This window comes from Pseudophryne corroboree, chromosome 1 (assembly GCF_028390025.1).
Source record: "Pseudophryne corroboree isolate aPseCor3 chromosome 1, aPseCor3.hap2, whole genome shotgun sequence".
In the NCBI taxonomy this organism is placed as follows: domain Eukaryota; kingdom Metazoa; phylum Chordata; class Amphibia; order Anura; family Myobatrachidae; genus Pseudophryne; species Pseudophryne corroboree.
The window spans coordinates 6,103,308-6,130,722 of record NC_086444.1 but is presented as its reverse complement, the minus strand read 5'-3'; the positions used below and the strand labels follow the sequence as shown (position 1 = coordinate 6,130,722).

Sequence of the window (27,415 nt, the reverse complement as noted above, 5' to 3'; positions counted from 1 at the left end):
TGGACTGCTTCCGCTGTCACCCAAAGTTTTTGAACTTGTCACTGACTTATTATGAATGCGCTGCAGGTGACGTATAAGGGAGGATGTTCCGAGGTGGTTAACGTCCTTACCCCTACTTATTACAGCTTGACAAAGGGAACACACGGCTTGACACCTGTTGTCCGCATTTCTGGTGAAATACCTCCACACCGAAGAGCTGATTTTTTTGGTATTTTCACCTGGCATGTCAACGGCCATATTCCTCCCACGGACAACAGGTGTCTCCCCGGGTGCCTGACTTAAACAAACCACCTCACCATCAGAATCCTCCTGGTCAATTTCCTCCCCAGCGCCAGCAACACCCATATCCTCCTCATCCTGGTGTACTTCAACACTGACATCTTCAATCTGACTATCAGGAACTGGACTGCGGGTGCTCCTTCCAGCACTTGCAGGGGGCGTGCAAATGGTGGAAGGCGCATGCTCTTCACGTCCAGTGTTGGGAAGGTCAGGCATCGCAACCGACACAATTGGACTCTCCTTGTGGATTTGGGATTTCAAAGAACGCACAGTTCTTTGCGGTGCTTTTGCCAGCTTGAGTCTTTTCAGTTTTCTAGCGAGAGGCTGAGTGCTTCCATCCTCATGTGAAGCTGAACCACTAGCCATGAACATAGGCCAGGGCCTCAGCCGTTCCTTGCCACTCCGTGTGGTAAATGGCATATTGGCAAGTTTACGCTTCTCCTCCGACAATTTTATTTTAGGTTTTGGAGTCCTTTTTTTACTGATATTTGGTGTTTTGGTTTTGACATGCTCTGTACTATGCCATTGGGCATCGGCCTTGGCAGACGACGTTGCTGGCATTTCATCGTCTCGGCCATGACTAGTGGCAGCAGCTTCAGCACGAGGTGGAAGTGGATCTTGATCTTTCCCTAATTTTGGAACCTCAACATTTTTGTTCTCCATATTTTAATAGGCACAACTAAAAGGCACCTCAGGTAAACAATGGAGATGGATGGATTGGATACTAGTATACAATTATGGACGGGCTGCCGAGTGCCGACACAGAGGTAGCCACAGCCGTGAACTACCGCACTGTACTGTGTCTGCTGCTAATATATAGACTGGTTGATAAAGAGATAGTATACTCGTAACTAGTATGTATGTATAAAGAAAGAAAAAAAAACCACGGTTAGGTGGTATATACAATTATGGACGGGCTGCCGAGTGCCGACACAGAGGTAGCCACAGCCGTGAACTACCGCACTGTACTGTGTCTGCTGCTAATATATAGACTGGTTGATAAAGAGATAGTATACTCGTAACTAGTATGTATGTATAAAGAAAGAAAAAAAAACCACGGTTAGGTGGTATATACAATTATGGACGGGCTGCCGAGTGCCGACACAGAGGTAGCCACAGCCGTGAACTACCGCACTGTACTGTGTCTGCTGCTAATATATAGACTGGTTGATAAAGAGATAGTATACTCGTAACTAGTATGTATGTATAAAGAAAGAAAAAAAAACCACGGTTAGGTGGTATATACAATTATGGACGGGCTGCCGAGTGCCGACACAGAGGTAGCCACAGCCGTGAACTACCGCACTGTACTGTGTCTGCTGCTAATATATAGACTGGTTGATAAAGAGATAGTATACTCGTAACTAGTATGTATGTATAAAGAAAGAAAAAAAAACCACGGTTAGGTGGTATATACAATTATGGACGGGCTGCCGAGTGCCGACACAGAGGTAGCCACAGCCGTGAACTACCGCACTGTACTGTGTCTGCTGCTAATATATAGACTGGTTGATAAAGAGATAGTATACTCGTAACTAGTATGTATGTATAAAGAAAGAAAAAAAAACCACGGTTAGGTCACTGGTATATACAATTATGGACGGGCTGCCGAGTGCCGACACAGAGGTAGCCACAGCCGTGAACTACCGCACTGTACTGTGTCTGCTGCTAATATATAGACTGGTTGATAAAGAGATAGTATACTCGTAACTAGTATGTATGTATAAAGAAAGAAAAAAAAACCACGGTTAGGTCACTGGTATATACAATTATGGACGGGCTGCCGAGTGCCGACACAGAGGTAGCCACAGCCGTGAACTACCGCACTGTACTGTGTCTGCTGCTAATATATAGACTGGTTGATAAAGAGATAGTATACTACTAATATTATATATACTGGTGGTCAGGTCACTGGTCACTAGTCACACTGGCAGTGGCACTCCTGCAGCAAAAGTGTGCACTGTTTAATTTTAATATAATATTATGTACTCCTGGCTCCTGCTATAACCTATAACTGGCACTGCAGTAGTGCTCCCCAGTCTCCCCCACAATTATAAGCTGTGTGAGCTGAGCAGTCAGACAGATATATAATATATATAGATGATGCAGCACACTGGCCTGAGCCTGAGCAGTGCACACAGATATGGTATGTGACTGACTGAGTCACTGTGTGTATCGCTTTTTTCAGGCAGAGAACGGATATATTAAATAAACTGCACTGTGTGTCTGGTGGTCACTCACTATATAATATATTATGTACTCCTGGCTCCTGCTATAACCTATAACTGGCACTGCAGTAGTGCTCCCCAGTCTCCCCCACAATTATAAGCTGTGTGAGCTGAGCAGTCAGACAGATATATATAATATTATATATAGATAATAGATGATGCAGCACACTGGCCTGAGCCTGAGCAGTGCACACAGATATGGTATGTGACTGAGTCACTGTGTGCTGTGTATCGCTTTTTTCAGGCAGAGAACAGATTATAAATAAAAGTGGTGGTCAGTCACTGGTCACTATCAGCAAAACTCTGCACTGTACACTACTGAGTACTCCTTATGCTCCCCAAAATTAGTAAATCAAGTGTCTAAACGGAGAGGACGCCAGCCACGTCCTCTCCCTATCAATCTCAATGCACGTGTGAAAATGGCGGCGACGCGCGGCTCCTTATATAGAATCCGAGTCTCGCGATAGAATCCGAGCCTCGCGAGAATCCGACAGCGTCATGATGACGTTCGGGCGCGCTCGGGTTAACCGAGCAAGGCGGGAAGATCCGAGTCGCTCGGACCCGTAAAAAAAAACATGAAGTTCTGGCGGGTTCGGATTCAGAGAAACCGAACCCGCTCATCTCTACTGTATACTATATGTTATGGTAACAGGCCGTACAGGAGACGTTCCCAGCATTACTCTGTGCTCGCTGCTGTCTGTCAGTACTGTATACTATACGTAATGGTAGCAGGCTGTAGAGGAGACGTTCCCAGCATTACTCTGTGCTTGCTACTGCCTGCTGTCTGTCAGTACTGTATACTATATGTCATGGTAACAGGCTAGAGAGACATTCCCAGCATTACTCTGTGCTCGCTGCTGCCTGCTGTCTGTCAGTACTGTATACTATATGTCATGGTAACAGGCTGTAGAGGAGACGTTCCCAGCATTACTCTGTGCTCGCTACTGCCTGCTGTCTGTCAGTACTGTATACTATATGTCATGGTAACAGGTTGTAGAGACGTTCCCAGCATTACTCTGTGCTCGCTGCTGCCTGCTGTCTGTCAGTACTGTATACTATATGTCATGGTAACAGGCTGTAGAGGAGACGTTCCCAGCATTACTCTGTGCTCGCTGCTGCCTGCTGTCTGTCATTACTGTATACTTTATGTCATGGTAACAGGCTGTAGAGACGTTCCCAGCATTACTCTGTGCTCGCTGCTGCCTGCTGTCTGTCAGTACTGTATACTATATGTCATGGTAACAGGCTGTAGAGACGTTCCCAGCATTACTCTGTGCTCGCTGCTGCCTACTGTCTTTCAGTACTGTATACTATACGTCATGGTAACAGGCTGTAGAGGAGACGTTCCCAGCATTACTCTGTGCTCGCTGCTGCCTGCTGTCTGTCAGCACTGTGTACTATATGTCATGGTAACAGGCTGTAGAGGAGACGTTCCCAGCATTACTCTATGCTCGCTACTGTCTGTCAGTACTGTATACTATAGGTCATGGTAACAGGCTGCAGAGGAGACGTTCCCAGCATTACTCTGTGCTCGCTGCTACCAGCTGTCTGTCAGTACTGTATACTATAGGTCATGGTAACAGGCTATAGAGGAGACGTTCCCCGCAGTACTCTGTGCTCACTGTTGTCTGTCAGGACTGTATACTATATGTCATGGTAACAGGCTGTAGAGGAGACGTTCCCAGCATTACTCTGTGCTCGCTGCTGTCTGTCAGTACTGTATACTATACGTAATGGTAGCAGGCTGTAGAGGAGACGTTCCCAGCATTACTCTGTGCTCGCTACTGCCTGCTGTCTTTCAGTACTGTATACTATATGTCATGGTAACAGGCTGTAGAGACGTTCCCAGCATTACTCTGTGCTCGCTGCTGCCTGCTGTCTGTCATTACTGTATACTATTTGTCATGGTAACAGGCTGTAGAAACGTTCCCAGCATTACTCTGTGCTCGCTGCTGCCTGCTGTCTGTCAGTACTGTATACTATATGTCATGGTAACAGGCTGTAGAGACGTTCCCAGCATTACTCTGTGCTCGCTGCTGCCTGCTGTTTGTCTTTACTGTGTACTATATTTTATGGTAACAGGCTGTAGAGGAGATGGTCCCAGCATTACTCTGTGCTTGCTGCTGCCTGCTGTCTGTCATTACTGTATACTATATTTTATGGTAACAGGCTGTAGAGGAGATGGTCCCAGCATTACTCTGTGCTCGCTGCTGCCTGCTGTCTGTCATTACTTTACTATATTTTATGGTAACAGGCTGTAGAGGAGATGGTCCCAGCATTACTCTGTGCTCGCTGCTGCCTGCTGTCTGTCATTACTGTATACTATATTTTATGGTAACAGGCTGTAGAGGAGACGTTCCCAGCATTACTCTGTGCTCGCTGCTGCCTGCTGTCTGTAAGTACTGTATACTATATGTCATGGTAACAGGCTATAGAGGAGACGTTGCCAGCATTACTCTGTGCTCGCTGCTGTCTGTCAGTACTGTATACTATATGTCATGGTAACAGGCTGTAGAGGAGATGTTCCCAGCATTACTCTCTGCTCGCTGCTGCCTGCTGTCTGTCAGTACTGTATACTATATGTCATGGTAACAGGTTGTAGAGACGTTCCCAGCATTACTCTGTGCTCGCTGCTGCCTGCTGTCTGTCAGTACTGTATACTATATGTCATGGTAACAGGCTGTAGAGGAGACGTTCCCAGCATTACTCTGTGCTCGCTGCTGCCTGCTGTCTGTCATTACTGTATACTTTATGTCATGGTAACAGGCTGTAGAGACGTTCCCAGCATTACTCTGTGCTCGCTGCTGCCTGCTGTCTGTCAGTACTGTATACTATATGTCATGGTAACAGGCTGTAGAGACGTTCCCAGCATTACTCTGTGCTCGCTGCTGCCTACTGTCTTTCAGTACTGTATACTATACGTCATGGTAACAGGCTGTAGAGGAGACGTTCCCAGCATTACTCTGTGCTCGCTGCTGCCTGCTGTCTGTCAGCACTGTGTACTATATGTCATGGTAACAGGCTGTAGAGGAGACGTTCCCAGCATTACTCTATGCTCGCTACTGTCTGTCAGTACTGTATACTATAGGTCATGGTAACAGGCTGCAGAGGAGACGTTCCCAGCATTACTCTGTGCTCGCTGCTACCAGCTGTCTGTCAGTACTGTATACTATAGGTCATGGTAACAGGCTATAGAGGAGACGTTCCCCGCAGTACTCTGTGCTCACTGCTGTCTGTCAGGACTGTATACTATATGTCATGGTAACAGGCTGTAGAGGAGACGTTCCCAGCATTACTCTGTGCTCGCTGCTGTCTGTCAGTACTGTATACTATACGTAATGGTAGCAGGCTGTAGAGGAGACGTTCCCAGCATTACTCTGTGCTCGCTACTGCCTGCTGTCTTTCAGTACTGTATACTATATGTCATGGTAACAGGCTGTAGAGACGTTCCCAGCATTACTCTGTGCTCGCTGCTGCCTGCTGTCTGTCAGTACTGTATACTATATGTCATGGTAACAGGCTGTAGAGACGTTCCCAGCATTACTCTGTGCTCGCTGCTGCCTGCTGTCTGTCATTACTGTATACTATATGTCATGGTAACAGGCTGTAGAAACGTTCCCAGCATTACTCTGTGCTCGCTGCTGCCTGCTGTCTGTCAGTACTGTATACTATATGTCATGGTAACAGGCTGTAGAGACGTTCCCAGCATTACTCTGTGCTCGCTGCTGCCTGCTGTTTGTCTTTACTGTGTACTATATTTTATGGTAACAGGCTGTAGAGGAGATGGTCCCAGCATTACTCTGTGCTTGCTGCTGCCTGCTGTCTGTCATTACTGTATACTATATTTTATGGTAACAGGCTGTAGAGGAGATGGTCCCAGCATTACTCTGTGCTCGCTGCTGCCTGCTGTCTGTCATTACTTTACTATATTTTATGGTAACAGGCTGTAGAGGAGATGGTCCCAGCATTACTCTGTGCTCGCTGCTGCCTGCTGTCTGTCATTACTGTATACTATATTTTATGGTAACAGGCTGTAGAGGAGACGTTCCCAGCATTACTCTGTGCTCGCTGCTGCCTGCTGTCTGTAAGTACTGTATACTATATGTCATGGTAACAGGCTATAGAGGAGACGTTGCCAGCATTACTCTGTGCTCGCTGCTGTCTGTCAGTACTGTATACTATATGTCATGGTAACAGGCTGTAGAGGAGATGTTCCCAGCATTACTCTCTGCTCGCTGCTGCCTGCTGTCTGTCAGTACTGTATACTATATGTTATGGTAACAGGCTGTAGAGGAGACATTCCCAGCATTACTCTGTGCTCGCTGCTCTGTCAGTACTGTATACTATATGTCATGGTAACAGGCTGTAGAGGAAACGTTACCAGCATTACCCTGTGCTCGCTGCTGCCTGCTGTCTGTCAGTACTGTATACTATATGTCATGGTAACAGGCTCTAGAGGAGATGTTCCCAGCATTACTCTGTGCTCGCTGCTGCCTGCTGTCTGTCAGTACTGTATAATATATGTCACGATAACAGGCTATAGAGGAGATGTTACCAGCATTGCTCTGTGCTCGCTGCTGCCTGCTGTCTGTCAGTACTGTATAATATATGTCACGGTAACAGGCTATAGAGGAGACGTTCCCAGCATTACTCTGTGCTCGCTGCTGTCGGTCAGTACTGTTTATTATATGTCATTGTAACAGGCTGTAGAGGAGACGTTCCCAGCATTACTCTGTGCTCGCTGCTGTCTGTCAGTACTGTATACTATAGGTCATGGTAACAGGCTGTAGAGGAGATGTTCCCAGCATTACTCTTTGCTCACTGCTGCCTGCTGTCTGTAAGTACTGTATACTATATGTCATGGTAACAGGATGTAGAGGAGACGTTCCAAGCATTACTCTGTGCTCGCTGCTGTCTGCTGTCTGTCAGTACTGTATACTATATGTTATGTAACAGGATGTAGAAGAGACGTTCCCAGCATTACTCTGTGCTCGCTGCTGCTTGCTCTCTGTCAGTACTGTATACTATATGTCATGGTAACAGGCTGTAGATGAGATGTTCCCAGCATTACTCTGTGCTCGCTTCTGCCTGCTGTTTGTCAGTACTGTATACTATATATCATGGTAACAGGCTGTATAGAAGACGTTCCCAGCATTACTCTGTGCTCGCTGCTTTCTGTCAGTACTGTATACTATAGGTCATGGTAACGGGCTGTAGAGGAGATGTTCCCAGCATTACTCTGTGCTCGCTGCTGCCTGCTGTCATTACTGTATACTATATGTCATGGTAACAGGCTGTAGAGGAGACATTCCCAGCATTATTCTGTGCTTGCTGCTGCCTGCTGTCTATCAGTACTGTATACTATATGTCATGGTAACAGGCTGTAGAGGAGACGTTGCCAGCATTACTCTGTGCTCGCTGCTGTCTGTCAGTACTGTATACTATATGTCATGGTAACAGGCTGTAGAGGAGATGTTCCCAGCATTACTCTCTGCTCGCTGCTGCCTGCTGTCTGTCAGTACTGTATACTATATGTCATGGTAACAGGCTGTAGAGGAGACATTCCCAGCATTACTCTGTGCTCGCTGCTCTGTCAGTACTGTATACTATATGTCATGGTAACAGGCTGTAGAGGAAACGTTACCAGCATTACCCTGTGCTCGCTGCTGCCTGCTGTCTGTCAGTACTGTATACTATATGTCATGGTAACAGGCTCTAGAGGAGATGTTCCCAGCATTACTCTGTGCTCGCTGCTGCCTGCTGTCTGTCAGTACTGTATAATATATGTCACGATAACAGGCTATAGAGGAGATGTTACCAGCATTGCTCTGTGCTCGTGACATATATTATACAGTACTGACAGACAGCAGGCAGCAGCGAGCACAGAGTAATGCTGGGAACATCTCCTCTACAGCCTGTTACCATGACATATAGTATACGGTACTGACAGACAGCAGGCAGCAGCGAGCACAGGGTAATGCTGGTAACGTTTCCTCTACAGCCTGTTACCATGACATATAGTATACAGTACTGACAGAGCAGCGAGCACAGAGTAATGCTGGGAATGTCTCCTCTACAGCCTGTTACCATGACATATAGTATACAGTACTGACAGACAGCAGGCAGCAGCGAGCAGAGAGTAATGCTGGGAACATCTCCTCTACAGCCTGTTACCATGACATATAGTATACAGTACTGACAGACAGCAGCGAGCACAGAGTAATGCTGGCAACGTCTCCTCTATAGCCTGTTACCATGACATATAGTATACAGTACTTACAGACAGCAGGCAGCAGCGAGCACAGAGTAATGCTGGGAACGTCTCCTCTACAGCCTGTTACCATAAAATATAGTATACAGTAATGACAGACAGCAGGCAGCAGCGAGCACAGAGTAATGCTGGGACCATCTCCTCTACAGCCTGTTACCATAAAATATAGTAAAGCATTACTTTGTGCTCGCTGCTGCCTGCTGTCTGTCAGTACTGTATACTATATGTCATAGTAACAGGCTGTAGAGGAGATGTTCCCAGCATTACTCTGTGCTCACTGCTGCCTGCTGTCTGTCAGTACTGTATACTATATGTCATGGTAACAGGCTGTAGAGATGTTCCCAGCATTACTCTATGCTCGCTGCTGCCTGCTGTCTGTCAGTACTGTATACTATATGTCATGGTAACAGGCTGTAGAGGAGACATTCCCAACATTACTCTGTGCTCGCTGCTGCCTGCTGTCTGTCAGTACTGTATACTATATGTCATGGAAACAGGCTATAGAGGAGATGTTCCCAGCATTACTCTGTGCTCGCTGCTGCCTGCTGTCTGTCAGTTCTGTATACTATATTTCATGGTAACAGGCTGTAGAGGAGATGTTCCCAGCATTGATCTATGCTCGCTGCTGCCTGCTGTCATTACTGTATATTATATTTCATGGTAACAGGCTGCAGAGGAGATGTTCCCAACATTACTCTGTGCTCGCTGCTGCCTGCTGTCTGTCAGTACTGTATACTATATGTCATGGTAACAGGCTGTAGAGGAGATGTTCCCAGCATTACTCTGTGCTCGCTGCTGCCTGCTGTCTGTCAGTACTGTATACTATATGTCATGGTAACAGGCTGTAGGGGAGACGTTCTCAGCATTACTCTGTGCACGCTGCTGCCTGCTGTCTGTCAGTACTGTATACTATATGTCATAGTAACAGGCTGTAGAGAAGACGTTCCCAGCATTACTCTGTGCTCGCTGCTTTCTGTCAGTACTGTATACTATAGGTCATGGTAACAGGCTGTAGAGGAGATGTTCCCAGCATTACTCTGTGTTCGCTGCTGCCTGCTGTCATTACTGTATCCTATATGCCATGGTAACAGGCTGTAGAGGAGACGTTCCCAGCATTACTCTGTGCTCGCTGCTGCCTGCTGTCTGTCAGTACTGTATACTATAGGTCATGGTAACAGGCTGTAGAGGAGACGTTCCCAGCATTACTCTGTGCTCGCTGCTGCCTGCTGTCTGTCATTACTGTATACTATATGTCATGGTAACAGGCTGTAGAGGAGATGTTCCCAGCAATACTCTCTGCTCGCTGCTGCCTGCTGTCTGTCAGCACTGTATACTAAATGACATGGTAACAGGCTGAAGAGGAGACGTTCCCAGCATTACTCTGTGCTCGCTGCTGCCTGCTGTCTGTCAGTACTGTATACTATATATCATGGTAACAGGCTGTAGAGACGTTCCCAGCATTACTCTGTGCTCGCTGCTGCCTGCTGTCTGTCATTACTGTATACTATATGTCATGGTAACAGGCTGTAGAAACGTTCCCAGCATTACTCTGTGCTCGCTGCTGCCTGCTGTCTGTCAGTACTGTATACTATAGGTCATGGTAACGGGCTGTAGAGGAGATGTTCCCAGCATTACTCTGTGCTCGCTGCTGCCTGCTGTCATTACTGTATACTATATGTCATGGTAACAGGCTGTAGAGGAGACATTCCCAGCATTATTCTGTGCTTGCTGCTGCCTGCTGTCTATCAGTACTGTATACTATATGTCATGGTAACAGGCTGTAGAGGAGACGTTGCCAGCATTACTCTGTGCTCGCTGCTGTCTGTCAGTACTGTATACTATATGTCATGGTAACAGGCTGTAGAGGAGATGTTCCCAGCATTACTCTCTGCTCGCTGCTGCCTGCTGTCTGTCAGTACTGTATACTATATGTCATGGTAACAGGCTGTAGAGGAGACATTCCCAGCATTACTCTGTGCTCGCTGCTCTGTCAGTACTGTATACTATATGCCATGGTAACAGGCTGTAGAGGAAACGTTACCAGCATTACCCTGTGCTCGCTGCTGCCTGCTGTCTGTCAGTACTGTATACTATATGTCATGGTAACAGGCTCTAGAGGAGATGTTCCCAGCATTACTCTGTGCTCGCTGCTGCCTGCTGTCTGTCAGTACTGTATAATATATGTCACGATAACAGGCTATAGAGGAGATGTTACCAGCATTGCTCTGTGCTCGTGACATATATTATACAGTACTGACAGACAGCAGGCAGCAGCGAGCACAGAGTAATGCTGGGAACATCTCCTCTACAGCCTGTTACCATGACATATAGTATACAGTACTGACAGACAGCAGGCAGCAGCGAGCACAGGGTAATGCTGGTAACGTTTCCTCTACAGCCTGTTACCATGACATATAGTATACAGTACTGACAGAGCAGCGAGCACAGAGTAATGCTGGGAATGTCTCCTCTACAGCCTGTTACCATGACATATAGTATACAGTACTGACAGACAGCAGGCAGCAGCGAGCAGAGAGTAATGCTGGGAACATCTCCTCTACAGCCTGTTACCATGACATATAGTATACAGTACTGACAGACAGCAGCGAGCACAGAGTAATGCTGGCAACGTCTCCTCTATAGCCTGTTACCATGACATATAGTATACAGTACTTACAGACAGCAGGCAGCAGCGAGCACAGAGTAATGCTGGGAACGTCTCCTCTACAGCCTGTTACCATAAAATATAGTATACAGTAATGACAGACAGCAGGCAGCAGCGAGCACAGAGTAATGCTGGGACCATCTCCTCTACAGCCTGTTACCATAAAATATAGTAAAGCATTACTTTGTGCTCGCTGCTGCCTGCTGTCTGTCAGTACTGTATACTATATGTCATAGTAACAGGCTGTAGAGGAGATGTTCCCAGCATTACTCTGTGCTCACTGCTGCCTGCTGTCTGTCAGTACTGTATACTATATGTCATGGTAACAGGCTGTAGAGATGTTCCCAGCATTACTCTATGCTCGCTGCTGCCTGCTGTCTGTCAGTACTGTATACTATATGTCATGGTAACAGGCTGTAGAGGAGACATTCCCAACATTACTCTGTGCTCGCTGCTGCCTGCTGTCTGTCAGTACTGTATACTATATGTCATGGAAACAGGCTATAGAGGAGATGTTCCCAGCATTACTCTGTGCTCGCTGCTGCCTGCTGTCTGTCAGTTCTGTATACTATATTTCATGGTAACAGGCTGTAGAGGAGATGTTCCCAGCATTGATCTATGCTCGCTGCTGCCTGCTGTCATTACTGTATATTATATTTCATGGTAACAGGCTGCAGAGGAGATGTTCCCAACATTACTCTGTGCTCGCTGCTGCCTGCTGTCTGTCAGTACTGTATACTATATGTCATGGTAACAGGCTGTAGAGGAGATGTTCCCAGCATTACTCTGTGCTCGCTGCTGCCTGCTGTCTGTCAGTACTGTATACTATATGTCATGGTAACAGGCTGTAGGGGAGACGTTCTCAGCATTACTCTGTGCACGCTGCTGCCTGCTGTCTGTCAGTACTGTATACTATATGTCATAGTAACAGGCTGTAGAGAAGACGTTCCCAGCATTACTCTGTGCTCGCTGCTTTCTGTCAGTACTGTATACTATAGGTCATGGTAACAGGCTGTAGAGGAGATGTTCCCAGCATTACTCTGTGTTCGCTGCTGCCTGCTGTCATTACTGTATCCTATATGCCATGGTAACAGGCTGTAGAGGAGACGTTCCCAGCATTACTCTGTGCTCGCTGCTGCCTGCTGTCTGTCAGTACTGTATACTATAGGTCATGGTAACAGGCTGTAGAGGAGACGTTCCCAGCATTACTCTGTGCTCGCTGCTGCCTGCTGTCTGTCATTACTGTATACTATATGTCATGGTAACAGGCTGTAGAGGAGATGTTCCCAGCAATACTCTCTGCTCGCTGCTGCCTGCTGTCTGTCAGCACTGTATACTAAATGACATGGTAACAGGCTGAAGAGGAGACGTTCCCAGCATTACTCTGTGCTCGCTGCTGCCTGCTGTCTGTCAGTACTGTATACTATATATCATGGTAACAGGCTGTAGAGACGTTCCCAGCATTACTCTGTGCTCGCTGCTGCCTGCTGTCTGTCATTACTGTATACTATATGTCATGGTAACAGGCTGTAGAAACGTTCCCAGCATTACTCTGTGCTCGCTGCTGCCTGCTGTCTGTCAGTACTGTATACTATATGTCATGGTAACAGGCTGTAGAGACGTTCCCAGCATTACTCTGTGCTCGCTGCTGCCTGCTGTTTGTCTTTACTGTGTACTATATTTTATGGTAACAGGCTGTAGAAGAGATGGTCCCAGCATTACTCTGTGCTTGCTGCTGCCTGCTGTCTGTCATTACTGTATACTATATTTTATGGTAACAGGCTGTAGAGGAGATGGTCCCAGCATTACTCTGTGCTCGCTGCTGCCTGCTGTCTGTCATTACTTTACTATATTTTATGGTAACAGGCTGTAGAGGAGATGGTCCCAGCATTACTCTGTGCTCGCTGCTGCCTGCTGTCTGTCATTACTGTATACTATATTTTATGGTAACAGGCTGTAGAGGAGACGTTCCCAGCATTACTCTGTGCTCGCTGCTGCCTGCTGTCTGTAAGTACTGTATACTATATGTCATGGTAACAGGCTATAGAGGAGACGTTGCCAGCATTACTCTGTGCTCGCTGCTGTCTGTCAGTACTGTATACTATATGTCATGGTAACAGGCTGTAGAGGTGATGTTCCCAGCATTACTCTCTGCTCGCTGCTGCCTGATGTCTGTCAGTACTGTATACTATATGTCATGGTAACAGGCTGTAGAGGAGACATTCCCAGCATTACTCTGTGCTCGCTGCTCTGTCAGTACTGTATACTATATGTCATGGTAACAGGCTGTAGAGGAAACGTTACCAGCATTACCCTGTGCTCGCTGCTGTCAGCTGTCTGTCAGTACTGTATACTATATGTCATGGTAACAGGCTCTAGAGGAGATGTTCCCAGCATTACTCTGTGCTCGCTGCTGCCTGCTGTCTGTCAGTACTGTATAATATATGTCACGATAACAGGCTATAGAGGAGATGTTACCAGCATTGCTCTGTGCTCGCTGCTGCCTGCTGTCTGTCAGTACTGTATAATATATGTCACGGTAACAGGCTATAGAGGAGACGTTCCCAGCATTACTCTGTGCTCGCTGCTGTCGGTCAGTACTGTTTATTATATGTCATTGTAACAGGCTGTAGAGGAGACGTTCCCAGCATTACTCTGTGCTCGCTGCTGTCTGTCAGTACTGTATACTATAGGTCATGGTAACAGGCTGTAGAGGAGATGTTCCCAGCATTACTCTTTGCTCACTGCTGCCTGCTGTCTGTAAGAACTGTATACTATATGTCATGGTAACAGGATGTAGAGGAGACGTTCCAAGCATTACTCTGTGCTCGCTGCTGTCTGCTGTCTGTCAGTACTGTATACTATATGTTATGGTAACAGGATGTAGAAGAGACGTTCCCAGCATTACTCTGTGCTCGCTGCTGCTTGCTCTCTGTCAGTACTGTATACTATATGTCATGGTAACAGGCTGTAGATGAGATGTTCCCAGCATTACTCTGTGCTCGCTTCTGCCTGCTGTTTGTCAGTACTGTATACTATATATCATGGTAACAGGCTGTATAGAAGACGTTCCCAGCATTACTCTGTGCTCGCTGCTTTCTGTCAGTACTGTATACTATAGGTCATGGTAACGGGCTGTAGAGGAGATGTTCCCAGCATTACTCTGTGCTCGCTGCTGCCTGCTGTCATTACTGTATACTATATGTCATGGTAACAGGCTGTAGAGGAGACATTCCCAGCATTATTCTGTGCTTGCTGCTGCCTGCTGTCTATCAGTACTGTATACTATATGTCATGGTAACAGGCTGTAGAGGAGACGTTGCCAGCATTACTCTGTGCTCGCTGCTGTCTGTCAGTACTGTATACTATATGTCATGGTAACAGGCTGTAGAGGAGATGTTCCCAGCATTACTCTCTGCTCGCTGCTGCCTGCTGTCTGTCAGTACTGTATACTATATGTCATGGTAACAGGCTGTAGAGGAGACATTCCCAGCATTACTCTGTGCTCGCTGCTCTGTCAGTACTGTATACTATATGTCATGGTAACAGGCTGTAGAGGAAACGTTACCAGCATTACCCTGTGCTCGCTGCTGCCTGCTGTCTGTCAGTACTGTATACTATATGTCATGGTAACAGGCTCTAGAGGAGATGTTCCCAGCATTACTCTGTGCTCGCTGCTGCCTGCTGTCTGTCAGTACTGTATAATATATGTCACGATAACAGGCTATAGAGGAGATGTTACCAGCATTGCTCTGTGCTCGTGACATATATTATACAGTACTGACAGACAGCAGGCAGCAGCGAGCACAGAGTAATGCTGGGAACATCTCCTCTACAGCCTGTTACCATGACATATAGTATACAGTACTGACAGACAGCAGGCAGCAGCGAGCACAGGGTAATGCTGGTAACGTTTCCTCTACCGCCTGTTACCATGACATATAGTATACAGTACTGACAGAGCAGCGAGCACAGAGTAATGCTGGGAATGTCTCCTCTACAGCCTGTTACCATGACATATAGTATACAGTACTGACAGACAGCAGGCAGCAGCGAGCAGAGAGTAATGCTGGGAACATCTCCTCTACAGCCTGTTACCATGACATATAGTATACAGTACTGACAGACAGCAGCGAGCACAGAGTAATGCTGGCAACGTCTCCTCTATAGCCTGTTACCATGACATATAGTATACAGTACTTACAGACAGCAGGCAGCAGCGAGCACAGAGTAATGCTGGGAACGTCTCCTCTACAGCCTGTTACCATAAAATATAGTATACAGTAATGACAGACAGCAGGCAGCAGCGAGCACAGAGTAATGCTGGGACCATCTCCTCTACAGCCTGTTACCATAAAATATAGTAAAGCATTACTTTGTGCTCGCTGCTGCCTGCTGTCTGTCAGTACTGTATACTATATGTCATAGTAACAGGCTGTAGAGGAGATGTTCCCAGCATTACTCTGTGCTCACTGCTGCCTGCTGTCTGTCAGTACTGTATACTATATGTCATGGTAACAGGCTGTAGAGATGTTCCCAGCATTACTCTATGCTCGCTGCTGCCTGCTGTCTGTCAGTACTGTATACTATATGTCATGGTAACAGGCTGTAGAGGAGACATTCCCAACATTACTCTGTGCTCGCTGCTGCCTGCTGTCTGTCAGTACTGTATACTATATGTCATGGAAACAGGCTATAGAGGAGATGTTCCCAGCATTACTCTGTGCTCGCTGCTGCCTGCTGTCTGTCAGTTCTGTATACTATATTTCATGGTAACAGGCTGTAGAGGAGATGTTCCCAGCATTGATCTATGCTCGCTGCTGCCTGCTGTCATTACTGTATATTATATTTCATGGTAACAGGCTGCAGAGGAGATGTTCCCAACATTACTCTGTGCTCGCTGCTGCCTGCTGTCTGTCAGTACTGTATACTATATGTCATGGTAACAGGCTGTAGAGGAGATGTTCCCAGCATTACTCTGTGCTCGCTGCTGCCTGCTGTCTGTCAGTACTGTATACTATATGTCATGGTAACAGGCTGTAGGGGAGACGTTCTCAGCATTACTCTGTGCACGCTGCTGCCTGCTGTCTGTCAGTACTGTATACTATATGTCATAGTAACAGGCTGTAGAGAAGACGTTCCCAGCATTACTCTGTGCTCGCTGCTTTCTGTCAGTACTGTATACTATAGGTCATGGTAACAGGCTGTAGAGGAGATGTTCCCAGCATTACTCTGTGTTCGCTGCTGCCTGCTGTCATTACTGTATCCTATATGCCATGGTAACAGGCTGTAGAGGAGACGTTCCCAGCATTACTCTGTGCTCGCTGCTGCCTGCTGTCTGTCAGTACTGTATACTATAGGTCATGGTAACAGGCTGTAGAGGAGACGTTCCCAGCATTACTCTGTGCTCGCTGCTGCCTGCTGTCTGTCATTACTGTATACTATATGTCATGGTAACAGGCTGTAGAGGAGATGTTCCCAGCAATACTCTCTGCTCGCTGCTGCCTGCTGTCTGTCAGCACTGTATACTATATGACATGGTAACAGGCTGAAGAGGAGACGTTCCCAGCATTACTCTGTGCTCGCTGCTGCCTGCTGTCTGTCAGTACTGTATACTATATGTCATGGTAACAGGCTGTAGAGGAGAAGTTCCCAGCATTATTCTGTGCTCGCTGCTGCCTGCTGTCTCTGTCAGTACTGTATACTAAATGTCATGGTAACAGGCTGTAGAGGAGACGTTCCCAGCATTACTCTGTGCTCGCTGCTGCCTGCTGTCTGTCAGTACTATATACTATCGGTCATGGTAACAGGCTGTAGAGGAGACATTCCAAGCATTACTCTGTGCTCGCTGCTGCCTGCTGTCTGTCAGTACTGTATACTATAGGTCATGGTAACAGGCTGTAGAGTAGACGTTCCCAGCATTACTCTGTGCTCGCTGCTGCTTGCTGTCTGTCAGTACTGTATACTATATGTCATGGTAACAGGCTGTAGAGGAGACGTTCCCAGCATTACTCTGTGCTCGCTGCTGCCTGCTGTCTGTCATTACTGTATACTATCGGTCATGGTACCAGGCTGTAGAGGAGACATTCCAAGCATTACTCTGTGCTCGGTGCTGCCTGCTGTCTGTCAGTACTGTATACTATAGGTCATGGTAACAGGCTTTAGAGGAGACGTTCCCAGCATTACTCTGTGCTCGCTGCTGCTTGCTGTCTGTCAGTACTGTATACTATATGTCATGGTAACAGGCTGTAGAGGAGACGTTCCCAGCATTACTCTGTGCTCGCTGCTGCTTGCTGTCTGTCAGTACTGTATACTATATGTCATGGTAACAGGCTGAAGAGGAGACGTTCCCAGCATTACTCTGTGCTCGCTGCTGCCTGCTGTCTGTCAGTACTGTATACTATATGTCATGGTAACAGGCTGTAGAGGAGAAGTTCCCAGCATTATTCTGTGCTCGCTGCTGCCTGCTGTCTCTGTCAGTACTGTATACTAAATGTCATGGTAACAGGCTGTAGAGGAGACGTTCCCAGCATTACTCTGTGCTCGCTGCTGCCTGCTGTCTGTCAGTACTATATACTATCGGTCATGGTAACAGGCTGTAGAGGAGACATTCCAAGCATTACTCTGTGCTCGCTGCTGCCTGCTGTCTGTCAGTACTGTATACTATAGGTCATGGTAACAGGCTGTAGAGTAGACGTTCCCAGCATTACTCTGTGCTCGCTGCTGCTTGCTGTCTGTCAGTACTGTATACTATATGTCATGGTAACAGGCTGTAGAGGAGACGTTCCCAGCATTACTCTGTGCTCGCTGCTGCCTGCTGTCTGTCATTACTGTATACTATCGGTCATGGTACCAGGCTGTAGAGGAGACATTCCAAGCATTACTCTGTGCTCGGTGCTGCCTGCTGTCTGTCAGTACTGTATACTATAGGTCATGGTAACAGGCTTTAGAGGAGACGTTCCCAGCATTACTCTGTGCTCGCTGCTGCTTGCTGTCTGTCAGTACTGTATACTATATGTCATGGTAACAGGCTGTAGAGGAGACGTTCCCAGCATTACTCTGTGCTCGCTGCTGCCAGCTGTCTGTCAGTACTGTATACTATATGTCATGGTAACAGGCTGTAGAGGAGACGTTCCCAGCATTACTCTGTGCTCGCTGCTGCCTGCTGTCTGTCATTACTGTATACTATCGGTCATGGTAACAGGCTGTAGAGGAGACATTCCAAGCATTACTCTGTGCTCGGTGCTGCCTGCTGTCTGTCAGTACTGTATACTATAGGTCATGGTAACAGGCTTTAGAGGAGACGTTCCCAGCATTACTCTGTGCTCGCTGCTGCTTGCTGTCTGTCAGTACTGTATACTATATGTCATGGTAACAGGCTGTAGAGGAGACGTTCCCAGCATTACTCTGTGCTCGCTGCTGCCTGCTGTCTGTCATTACTGTATACTATATGTCATGGTAACAGGCTGTAGAGGAGATGTTCCCAGCAATACTCTCTGCTCGCTGCTGCCTGCTGTCTGTCAGCACTGTATACTATATGACATGGTAACAGGCTGAAGAGGAGACGTTCCCAGCATTACTCTGTGCTCGCTGCTGCCTGCTGTCTGTCAGTACTGTATACTATATGTCATGGTAACAGGCTGTAGAGGAGAAGTTCCCAGCATTATTCTGTGCTCGCTGCTGCCTGCTGTCTCTGTCAGTACTGTATACTAAATGTCATGGTAACAGGCTGTAGAGGAGACGTTCCCAGCATTACTCTGTGCTCGCTGCTGCCTGCTGTCTGTCAGTACTATATACTATCGGTCATGGTAACAGGCTGTAGAGGAGACATTCCAAGCATTACTCTGTGCTCGCTGCTGCCTGCTGTCTGTCAGTACTGTATACTATAGGTCATGGTAACAGGCTGTAGAGTAGACGTTCCCAGCATTACTCTGTGCTCGCTGCTGCTTGCTGTCTGTCAGTACTGTATACTATATGTCATGGTAACAGGCTGTAGAGGAGACGTTCCCAGCATTACTCTGTGCTCGCTGCTGCCTGCTGTCTGTCATTACTGTATACTATCGGTCATGGTACCAGGCTGTAGAGGAGACATTCCAAGCATTACTCTGTGCTCGGTGCTGCCTGCTGTCTGTCAGTACTGTATACTATAGGTCATGGTAACAGGCTTTAGAGGAGACGTTCCCAGCATTACTCTGTGCTCGCTGCTGCTTGCTGTCTGTCAGTACTGTATACTATATGTCATGGTAACAGGCTGTAGAGGAGACGTTCCCAGCATTACTCTGTGCTCGCTGCTGCCAGCTGTCTGTCAGTACTGTATACTATATGTCATGGTAACAGGCTGTAGAGGAGACGATCCCAGCATTACTCTGTGCTCGCTGCTGCCTGCTGTCATTACTGTATACTATATGTCTGTATTGCTGTGTATGACTCTGCAGTGATTACTCTCCTATGTACTATGTTACAGGAGGCCGCTATCCCCTGTGTCCGGATAACTGGATCCTTATTGATAGCAAATGTTATTTCTTCTCTGAAAATAAAAAGAACAAGGAGCAGAGTGAGAGAGACTGCGCAGAGAGCGGCTCCGGGCTGGCAACGGTGAAGGAGGGGTTAATACTGGTGAGTCTGGGGTCACCGGGGGTCTGACACTGGGAGGCAGAGAGCTCCTGTGTGACTGTCTTTTCTTCTGACTTTAGGGGTCATTCACATGTGGTTGGAGGTGCTATCACTTCCATGAAAGCAGCAGTGGTTGCGCTGTATGGTGATGCAGCAGTGGTAGGGCTGTATGGTGATGTAGCAGTGGTAGGGCTGTATGGTGATGTAGCAGTGGTAGCACTGTATGGTGATGCAGCAGTGGTAGCACTGTATGGTGATGCAGCAGTAATAGCATTGTATGGTGATGCAGCAGTTGTAGCACTGTATGGTGATGCAGCAGTTGTAGCATTGTATGGTGATGCAGCAGTGGTAGCGCTGTATGGTGATGCAGCAGTGGTAGCACTGTATGGTGATGCAGCAGTGGTAGCACTGTATGGTGATGCAGCAGTAATAGCATTGTATGGTGATGCAGCAGTTGTAGCACTGTATGGTGATGCAGCAGTTGTAGCATTGTATGGTGATGCAGCAGTGGTAGCGCTGTATGGTGATGCAGCAGTGGTTGCGCTGTATGGTGATGCAGCAGTGATAGGGCTGTATGGTGAAGCAGCAGTGATAGCACTGTATGATGATGCAGCAGTGGTAGCACTGTATGGTGATGCAGCAGTGTTAGCGGTGTATGGTGATGCAGCAGTGGTAGCGGTGTATGGTGATGCAGCAGTGGTAGCACTGTATGATGATGCAGCAGTGGTAGCACTGTATGGTGAAGCAGCAGTGGTAGCACTGTATGGTGATGCAGCAGTGATAGTGCTGTATGGTGATGCAGCAGTGGTAGCACTGTATGGTGATGCAGTAGTGGTAGGGCTGTGTGGTGATGCAGGAGTGGTAGGGCTGTATGTTGATGCAACAGTGGTAGCAATGTATTGTGATGCAGCAGTGGTAGCGCTGTATGGTGATGCAGCAGTGATAGCACTGTATGGTGATGCAGCAGTGGTAGCACTGTATGGTGATGCAGCAGTTGTAGCACTGTATGGTGATGCAGCAGTGGTAGCGATGTATGGTGATGCAGCAATGGTAGCACTGTATGGTGATGCAGCAGTGGTAGCGCTGTATGGTGATGCAGCAGTGGTAGCACTGTATGGTGATGCAGCAGTTGTAGCACTGTATGGTGATGCAGCAGTTGTAGCACTGTATGGTGATGCAGCAGTGGTAGCGATGTATGGTGATGCAGCAATGGTAGCACTGTATGGTGATGCAGGAGTGGTAGGGCTGTGTGGTGATGCAGCAGTGGTAGCACTGTATGGTGATGCAGCAGTTGTAGCACTGTATGGTGATGCAGCAGTGGTAGCGATGTATGGTGATGCAGCAGTGGTAGCGCTGTATGGTGATGCAGCAGTGGTAGCGGTGTATGGTGATGCAGCAGTGGTAGCACTGTATGGTGATGCAGCAGTTGTAGCACTGTATGGTGATGCAGCAGTGGTAGCACTGTATGGTGATGCCGCAGTTGTAGCACTGTATGGTGATGCAGCAGTTGTAGCACTGTATGGTGATGCAGCAGTGGTAGCGCTGTATGGTGATGCAGCAGTGGTAGCACTGTATGGTGATGCAGCAGTGGTAGCGCTGTATGGTGATGCAGCAGTGGTAGCACTGTATGATGATGCAGCAATGGTAGCACTGTATGGTGATGCAGCAGTGGTAGCACTGTATGGTGATGCAGCAGTGGTAGCACTGTATGATGATGCAGCAGTGGTAGAGCTGTATGGTGATGCAGCAGTGGTAGCGCTGTATGGTGATGCAGCAGTTGTAGCACTGTATGGTGATGCAGCAGTGGTAGCACTGTATGGTGATGCAGCAGTGGTAGCGCTGTATGGTGATGCAGCAGTTGTAGCACTGTATGGTGATGCAGCACTGGTAGCGCTGTATGGTGATGCAGCAGTGGTAGCGCTGTATGGTGATGCAGCAGTGGTAGCGCTGTATGGTGATGCAGCAGTGGTAGCGCTGTATGGTGATGCAGCAGTTGTAGCACTGTATGGTGATGCAGCACTGGTAGCGCTGTATGGTGATGCAGCAGTGGTAGCGCTGTATGGTGATGCAGCAGTGGTAGCGCTGTATGGTGATGCAGCAGTGGTAGCTCTGTATGGTGATGCAGCAGTGGTAGCGCTGTATGGTGATGCAGCAGTGGTAGCACTGTATGGTGATGCAGCAGTGGTAGCACTGTATGATGATGCAGCAGTGGTAGAGCTCTATGTGGATGCAGCAGTGGTAGAGCTGTATGGTGATGCAGCAGTGGTAGCGCTGTATGGTGATGCAGCAGTGGTAGCACTGTATGGTGATGCAGCAGTGGTAGCGCTCTATGTGGATGCAGCAGTGGTAGAGCTGTATGGTGATGCAGCAGTGGTAGCGCTGTATGGTGATGCAGCAGTGGTAGCGCTGTATGGTGATGCAGCAGTGATAGCACTGTATGGTGATGCAGCAGTGGTAGCGCTGTATGGTGATGCAGCAGTGGTAGCGATGTATTATGGTGCAGTAGTAGCGATGTATGGTAGTGCAGCAATGGTTGTGCTGTATGGTGATGCAGCAGTGGTAGCACTGTATGGTGATGCCGCAGTTGTAGCACTGTATGGTGATGCAGCAGTGGTAGCGATGTATGATGATGCAGCAGTGGTAAGGCTGTATGGTGAAGCAGCAGTGGTAGCACTGTATGGTGATGCAGCAGTGGTAGCACTGTATGGTGATGCAGCAGTTGTAGCACTGTATGGTGATGCAGCAGTGGTAGCACTGTATGGTGATGCAGCAGTGGTAGCACTGTATGGTGATGCAGCAGTTGTAGCACTGTATGGTGATGTAGCAGTGATAGCACTGTATGGTGATGCAGCAGTGGTAGCGATGTATGGTGATGCAGCAGTGGTAGCACTGTATGGTGATACAGCAGTGGTAGCACTGTATGGTGATGCAGCAGTGGTAGCACTGTATGGTGATGCAGCAGTGGTAGCACTGTATGGTGATGCAGCAGTTGTAGCGCTGTATGATGATGCAGCAGTGGTAGCACTGTATGGTGATGCAGCAGTGATAGCACTGTATGGTGATGCAGCAGTGGTAGCACTGTATGGTGATGCAGCAGTGGTAGCACTGTATGGTGATGCAGCAGTGATAGCACTGTATGGTGATGCAGCAGTGGTTGCGCTGTATGGTGATGCAGCAGTGGTTGCGCTGTATGGTGATGCAGCAGTGGTAGCACTGTATGGTGATGCAGCAGTGGTAGCACTGTATGGTGGTGCAGCAGTGGTAGCACTGTATGGTGATGCAGCACTGTATGGTGATGCAGCAGTGGTAGCACTGTATGGTGATGCAGCAGTGGTAGCACTGTATGGTGATGCAGCAGTGGTAGCACTGTATGGTGATGCAGCAGTGGTAGCACTGTATGGTGGTGCAGCAGTGGTAGCACTGTATGGTGATGCAGCACTGTATGGTGATGCAGCAGTGGTTGCGCTGTATGGTGATGCAGCAGTGGTAGCACTGTATGGTGATGCAGCAGTGGTAGCACTGTATGGTGATGCAGCAGTGGTAGCACTGTATGGTGAAGCAGCAGTGGTAGCACTGTATGGTGATGCAGCAGTGGTAGCGCTGTATGGTGATGCAGCAGGAGTCGTCTGTTACATGCTGCAGTAGTGATCTGATCTGCGTCCTACGACACATCATGGAATTACTGACACACCATCAGGCGGCTTGTGGCTTAAATGGAGCAACGAAAGCTGGCCGCCACAGAGGTTGGGAAATCTCCGCCCCATGACTGAAATCCCTGAACTCTTCCCTCCCCCTAAATGGCAGTGACACACTTCCATTCTGGGTAACGGAGCCGGTCACTACCCTCTCCCCGCCCCCGAATGGCACCAGACTGTCAATCAATGACAGTCTGCTGCCGTTCCAGTTCTGATGATGCAGGACCCAATTGTGCACGCACATAACAGATCCTGCACAAAGTACCGAACATTGCATAAAGTAGCAGCAGCCACCGGACCTGAATAACCCCCATTGTGGTATGTGTTGGGTTTGTTGTTTAAATTAGAAAACCCCAAAACTGTAAAATTGATCTGATTGTTACGTTTATAATATGGTAATAGTATGTAAATAATCCGCCCTTTACTGGCACACTAATACCAGGGAATGTGTGCAGTACTCAGTGCTGCCTGTAGTCAGAGGCTTGGGAGCGAGGTCGAAGGGCCCAGTGAGATCTTCCAAGGAGGAGGTCATCGAGCATGGTAGGAGCAAGTTACGGAAGAGGTGTAAAAGGTATTCACCTAAGTGGGCAGACGCTATAGATCCGGGAATATTGCAGATCCTAAGATTGTTTCTCCGCTCCCTGTTATTGAGATCTTCCGCACAGGAGCACAGGGCGGTGATCTCGGTCCAGAGGCCGGAGATTGCTTTGTGGATCTCCATCATGAATGGCCTGACGGAAGCTTCGCATCCCAGCAAGAATAGCAGCAATATCCGCTTTGGCAGATGGGGCCACTGAGTCCACAGCTTCTGAGTCCACAGTTTCTGAGTCCACATCAGAAAGACTGCCTAGAGACAGGTTATAAGGCAGTCTCTGCGATTCAGATGCCTGAGTTACTTTAAAATAGAATACAAGACATTGAGAGACGGTTTCTTGTGTTTAGACATGCCGGCGGAGGAAGACAGAGGGTATAAAACACGTAAGAAGGAGGGGAAGGGTAGACGCAACTTTTTATCTGCAAAACACACCCGGAATTTATATGGTAAGAGTTATACCATTGTGGGAGAAAACCACAAATATCAAGGACTGGAATAGCACAGTCTCTGGGTTAGAGGATAAAGTACAAAGGTAACAGTATTAATATTAGTGTTACCAAGAGTACTTGTGCACCTTACTATATACGTGTGTGTGTGTGTGTGTGTGTGTGTGTGTGTGTGTGTGTGTGTGTGTGTGTGTATACATATATATATATATATATATATATATATATATGGACACGGATAGATAGATAGATAGATAGATAGATAGATAGATAGATAGATAGATAGATAGATAGATAGATATATCCCCACAACAGGCACGGCATTCCAGGGACTCGTTCAGAAAAACCTTTAATCACGGTGCTTACATCTACATGTTTCAAGGCCTCAGCCCCTTCGTCAGGATACACCAATACTATTGGTGTATTCTGACGAAGGGGCTGAGGCCTTGAAACATGTAGATGTAAGCACCGTGATTAAAGGTTTTTCTGAACGAGTCCCTGGAGTGCCGTGCCTGTTGTGGGGATATTTGGATGTTTCTTGCACTGGACACCGGGACCAGCTATCTGTAAGCAAAGAGTGCCGGCTGAATTGGAATGCTATATATATATATATATATATATATATATATATAACCAAAGAAATCAGGTGGCACTCACAGACTTGTAGCTTGTAGGGAAAACAACCTTCACTCCGTGAAGAAATTTATTGTGAAACAGGTAACGTTTCGGGGACGTATCCCCTTCCTCAGACAACTCAACAATGCAAAGTACAGTGTATAAATACCATAAAATGACCCCACTTACCCCCACCATCACGACTCCCAGCTGCGTGGACCACGGCGTGTCTCGGCGTCTCCCGGCCCGCACTTCCGGCTTCGACGTCACCGCCCGACCGGAAGTGACGCGTTCAGGCTTCGCCGGTCACCATGGCGACGCGCTGGGAGCCCTGTGGATACAGACAAAACATGGCACAGATTATAGCTACTAAGCATATGTAAACAAATGACACATTTCTCAACGGCGCTCACTTGGAGCTCGAGTGTCAATAAAAACATTCATCACATGCATAAACATCACACAAAAAGACATGGACATTTAAAATCGTGCATAATTGTTTAAAACCTACATAAAGAAACCAGTCTGGTGCAGATAGCCCTGGTATGTAAATTGTGCTCACATGTGACAAATGTCACTGGGTAAAACATGACATGGATGGCTCAAGTGTAATAACTGTGCAACAACCATATGATAAACCTGTGCAAGACATGCTCACTCTAAGACATAATTAATTGGCAGGGACTGATTTCTTGTAAAGAACGTTTTACTAAAGAGATGTATACATTAGTAAGTGGACTCACATGGATCTTGAATGACCTAGAGGAAATTAATTAGTCCTAAGGACTCATTCAGACCTCTAGGGGCTAGACAATCCAGGCGAAAGATCCACCTGGATTCTAGTTGTAGCAATTTTTCCCCCCGGTCGCCACCCCTTATAGACGCTGGAACGTGATCTATAGCCCTGTATCTTACACTTGCCAACGTGTGGTGTTGTGTGGCAAAATGCCTGGCCACTGGTTGGTCGCTGGTCCCTGATACTAGGGCTGCCCGTATAGCGGACCTATGTTGGGTAAGTCTGACCTTCAGTTGGCATTCCGTTTTGCCCACATAATAGAGCCCACAAGGGCACACTATTATGTAGATCACGAATCGGGAAGTACAGGTGAGTGGCCATCTAATTTTCAATCGTTGGCCAGTATGGGGATGAGGAAAGGTTTCGCCCACTAGAAAAAATGAACATGTCGTACACCCCAAACATTTAAAGCATCCGTTTTTTCTTACTTAAAAAATGCTTGGGTGTACTCTTGGCGTCAAAGCCCGTAATGTCGGTCTTGACAACCAAGTCCTTCAAATTTTTCCCCCTCGCAAAGCTCGCCATGAGTCTGCTGTTTTGAAAACATTTTAAATCAGGGTCTGTGGTGACCATTTGCCACATGCCCCTGACTTGCTTAACCATAGCGGGACTGTTGGCGTTGTACTCAGTCACCCATGGAATGGTCTCCCTGGGCAGTGTTTTATGGCGCTGTTTGGTGCGTTTCTGAAAATTATTCAGAGCTCTCTCTCGTGCTTTTTTGAGTTCTGATAATGCATATCCTCTCTCACTGAATTTCATTATCATCTCTTCTAGCGGCACCTCACGTGTGGTGGAATTGGTATTATTTCTGCAGACCCTCAGGAGTTGCGAATAAGGCAAACTGCGGATCATTGCTTTGGGGTGAGAACTCTCTGCCCGGAGAACGGTGTTACGATCCGTGGGTTTTTTATAGAGGGCTGTCTCAACTCGCCCCTCTACCAGCTGGATCCGAACATCCAGATAACAAATATCCGTTTTGCTCAGTGTCCAGGTCAATTTAATAGGACCATTGGTGTTGTTGTGTTTCAAAATGATTGATATTAATTTTTGTATGTCATCATTCCACAGGATCAGGAGGTCGTCAATGTAGCGGAAATACAATAAAATTTTACTTGAAATATTCACGTCTACAAAGAACAAATCACTCTCCACCTCCCACATAAAACAATTGGCAAACGATGGGGCCACCGGGGACCCCATCGAGCAGCCCGT

General features: G+C 47.4%; 1 protein-coding gene across 1 annotated transcript in view; it reads left to right on the top strand.

The window, feature by feature from the left end:
- Positions 1 to 27,415, top strand: part of LOC134916650 (killer cell lectin-like receptor subfamily F member 2) — a 265,368-nt gene that overhangs the window by 211,374 nt on the left and 26,579 nt on the right. Inside the window, exon 7 of the mRNA XM_063920621.1 lies at positions 19,908 to 20,059. Coding sequence (XP_063776691.1) covers positions 19,908 to 20,059 — 152 coding nt within the window. The remainder of the gene's footprint in view (positions 1 to 19,907; positions 20,060 to 27,415) is intronic.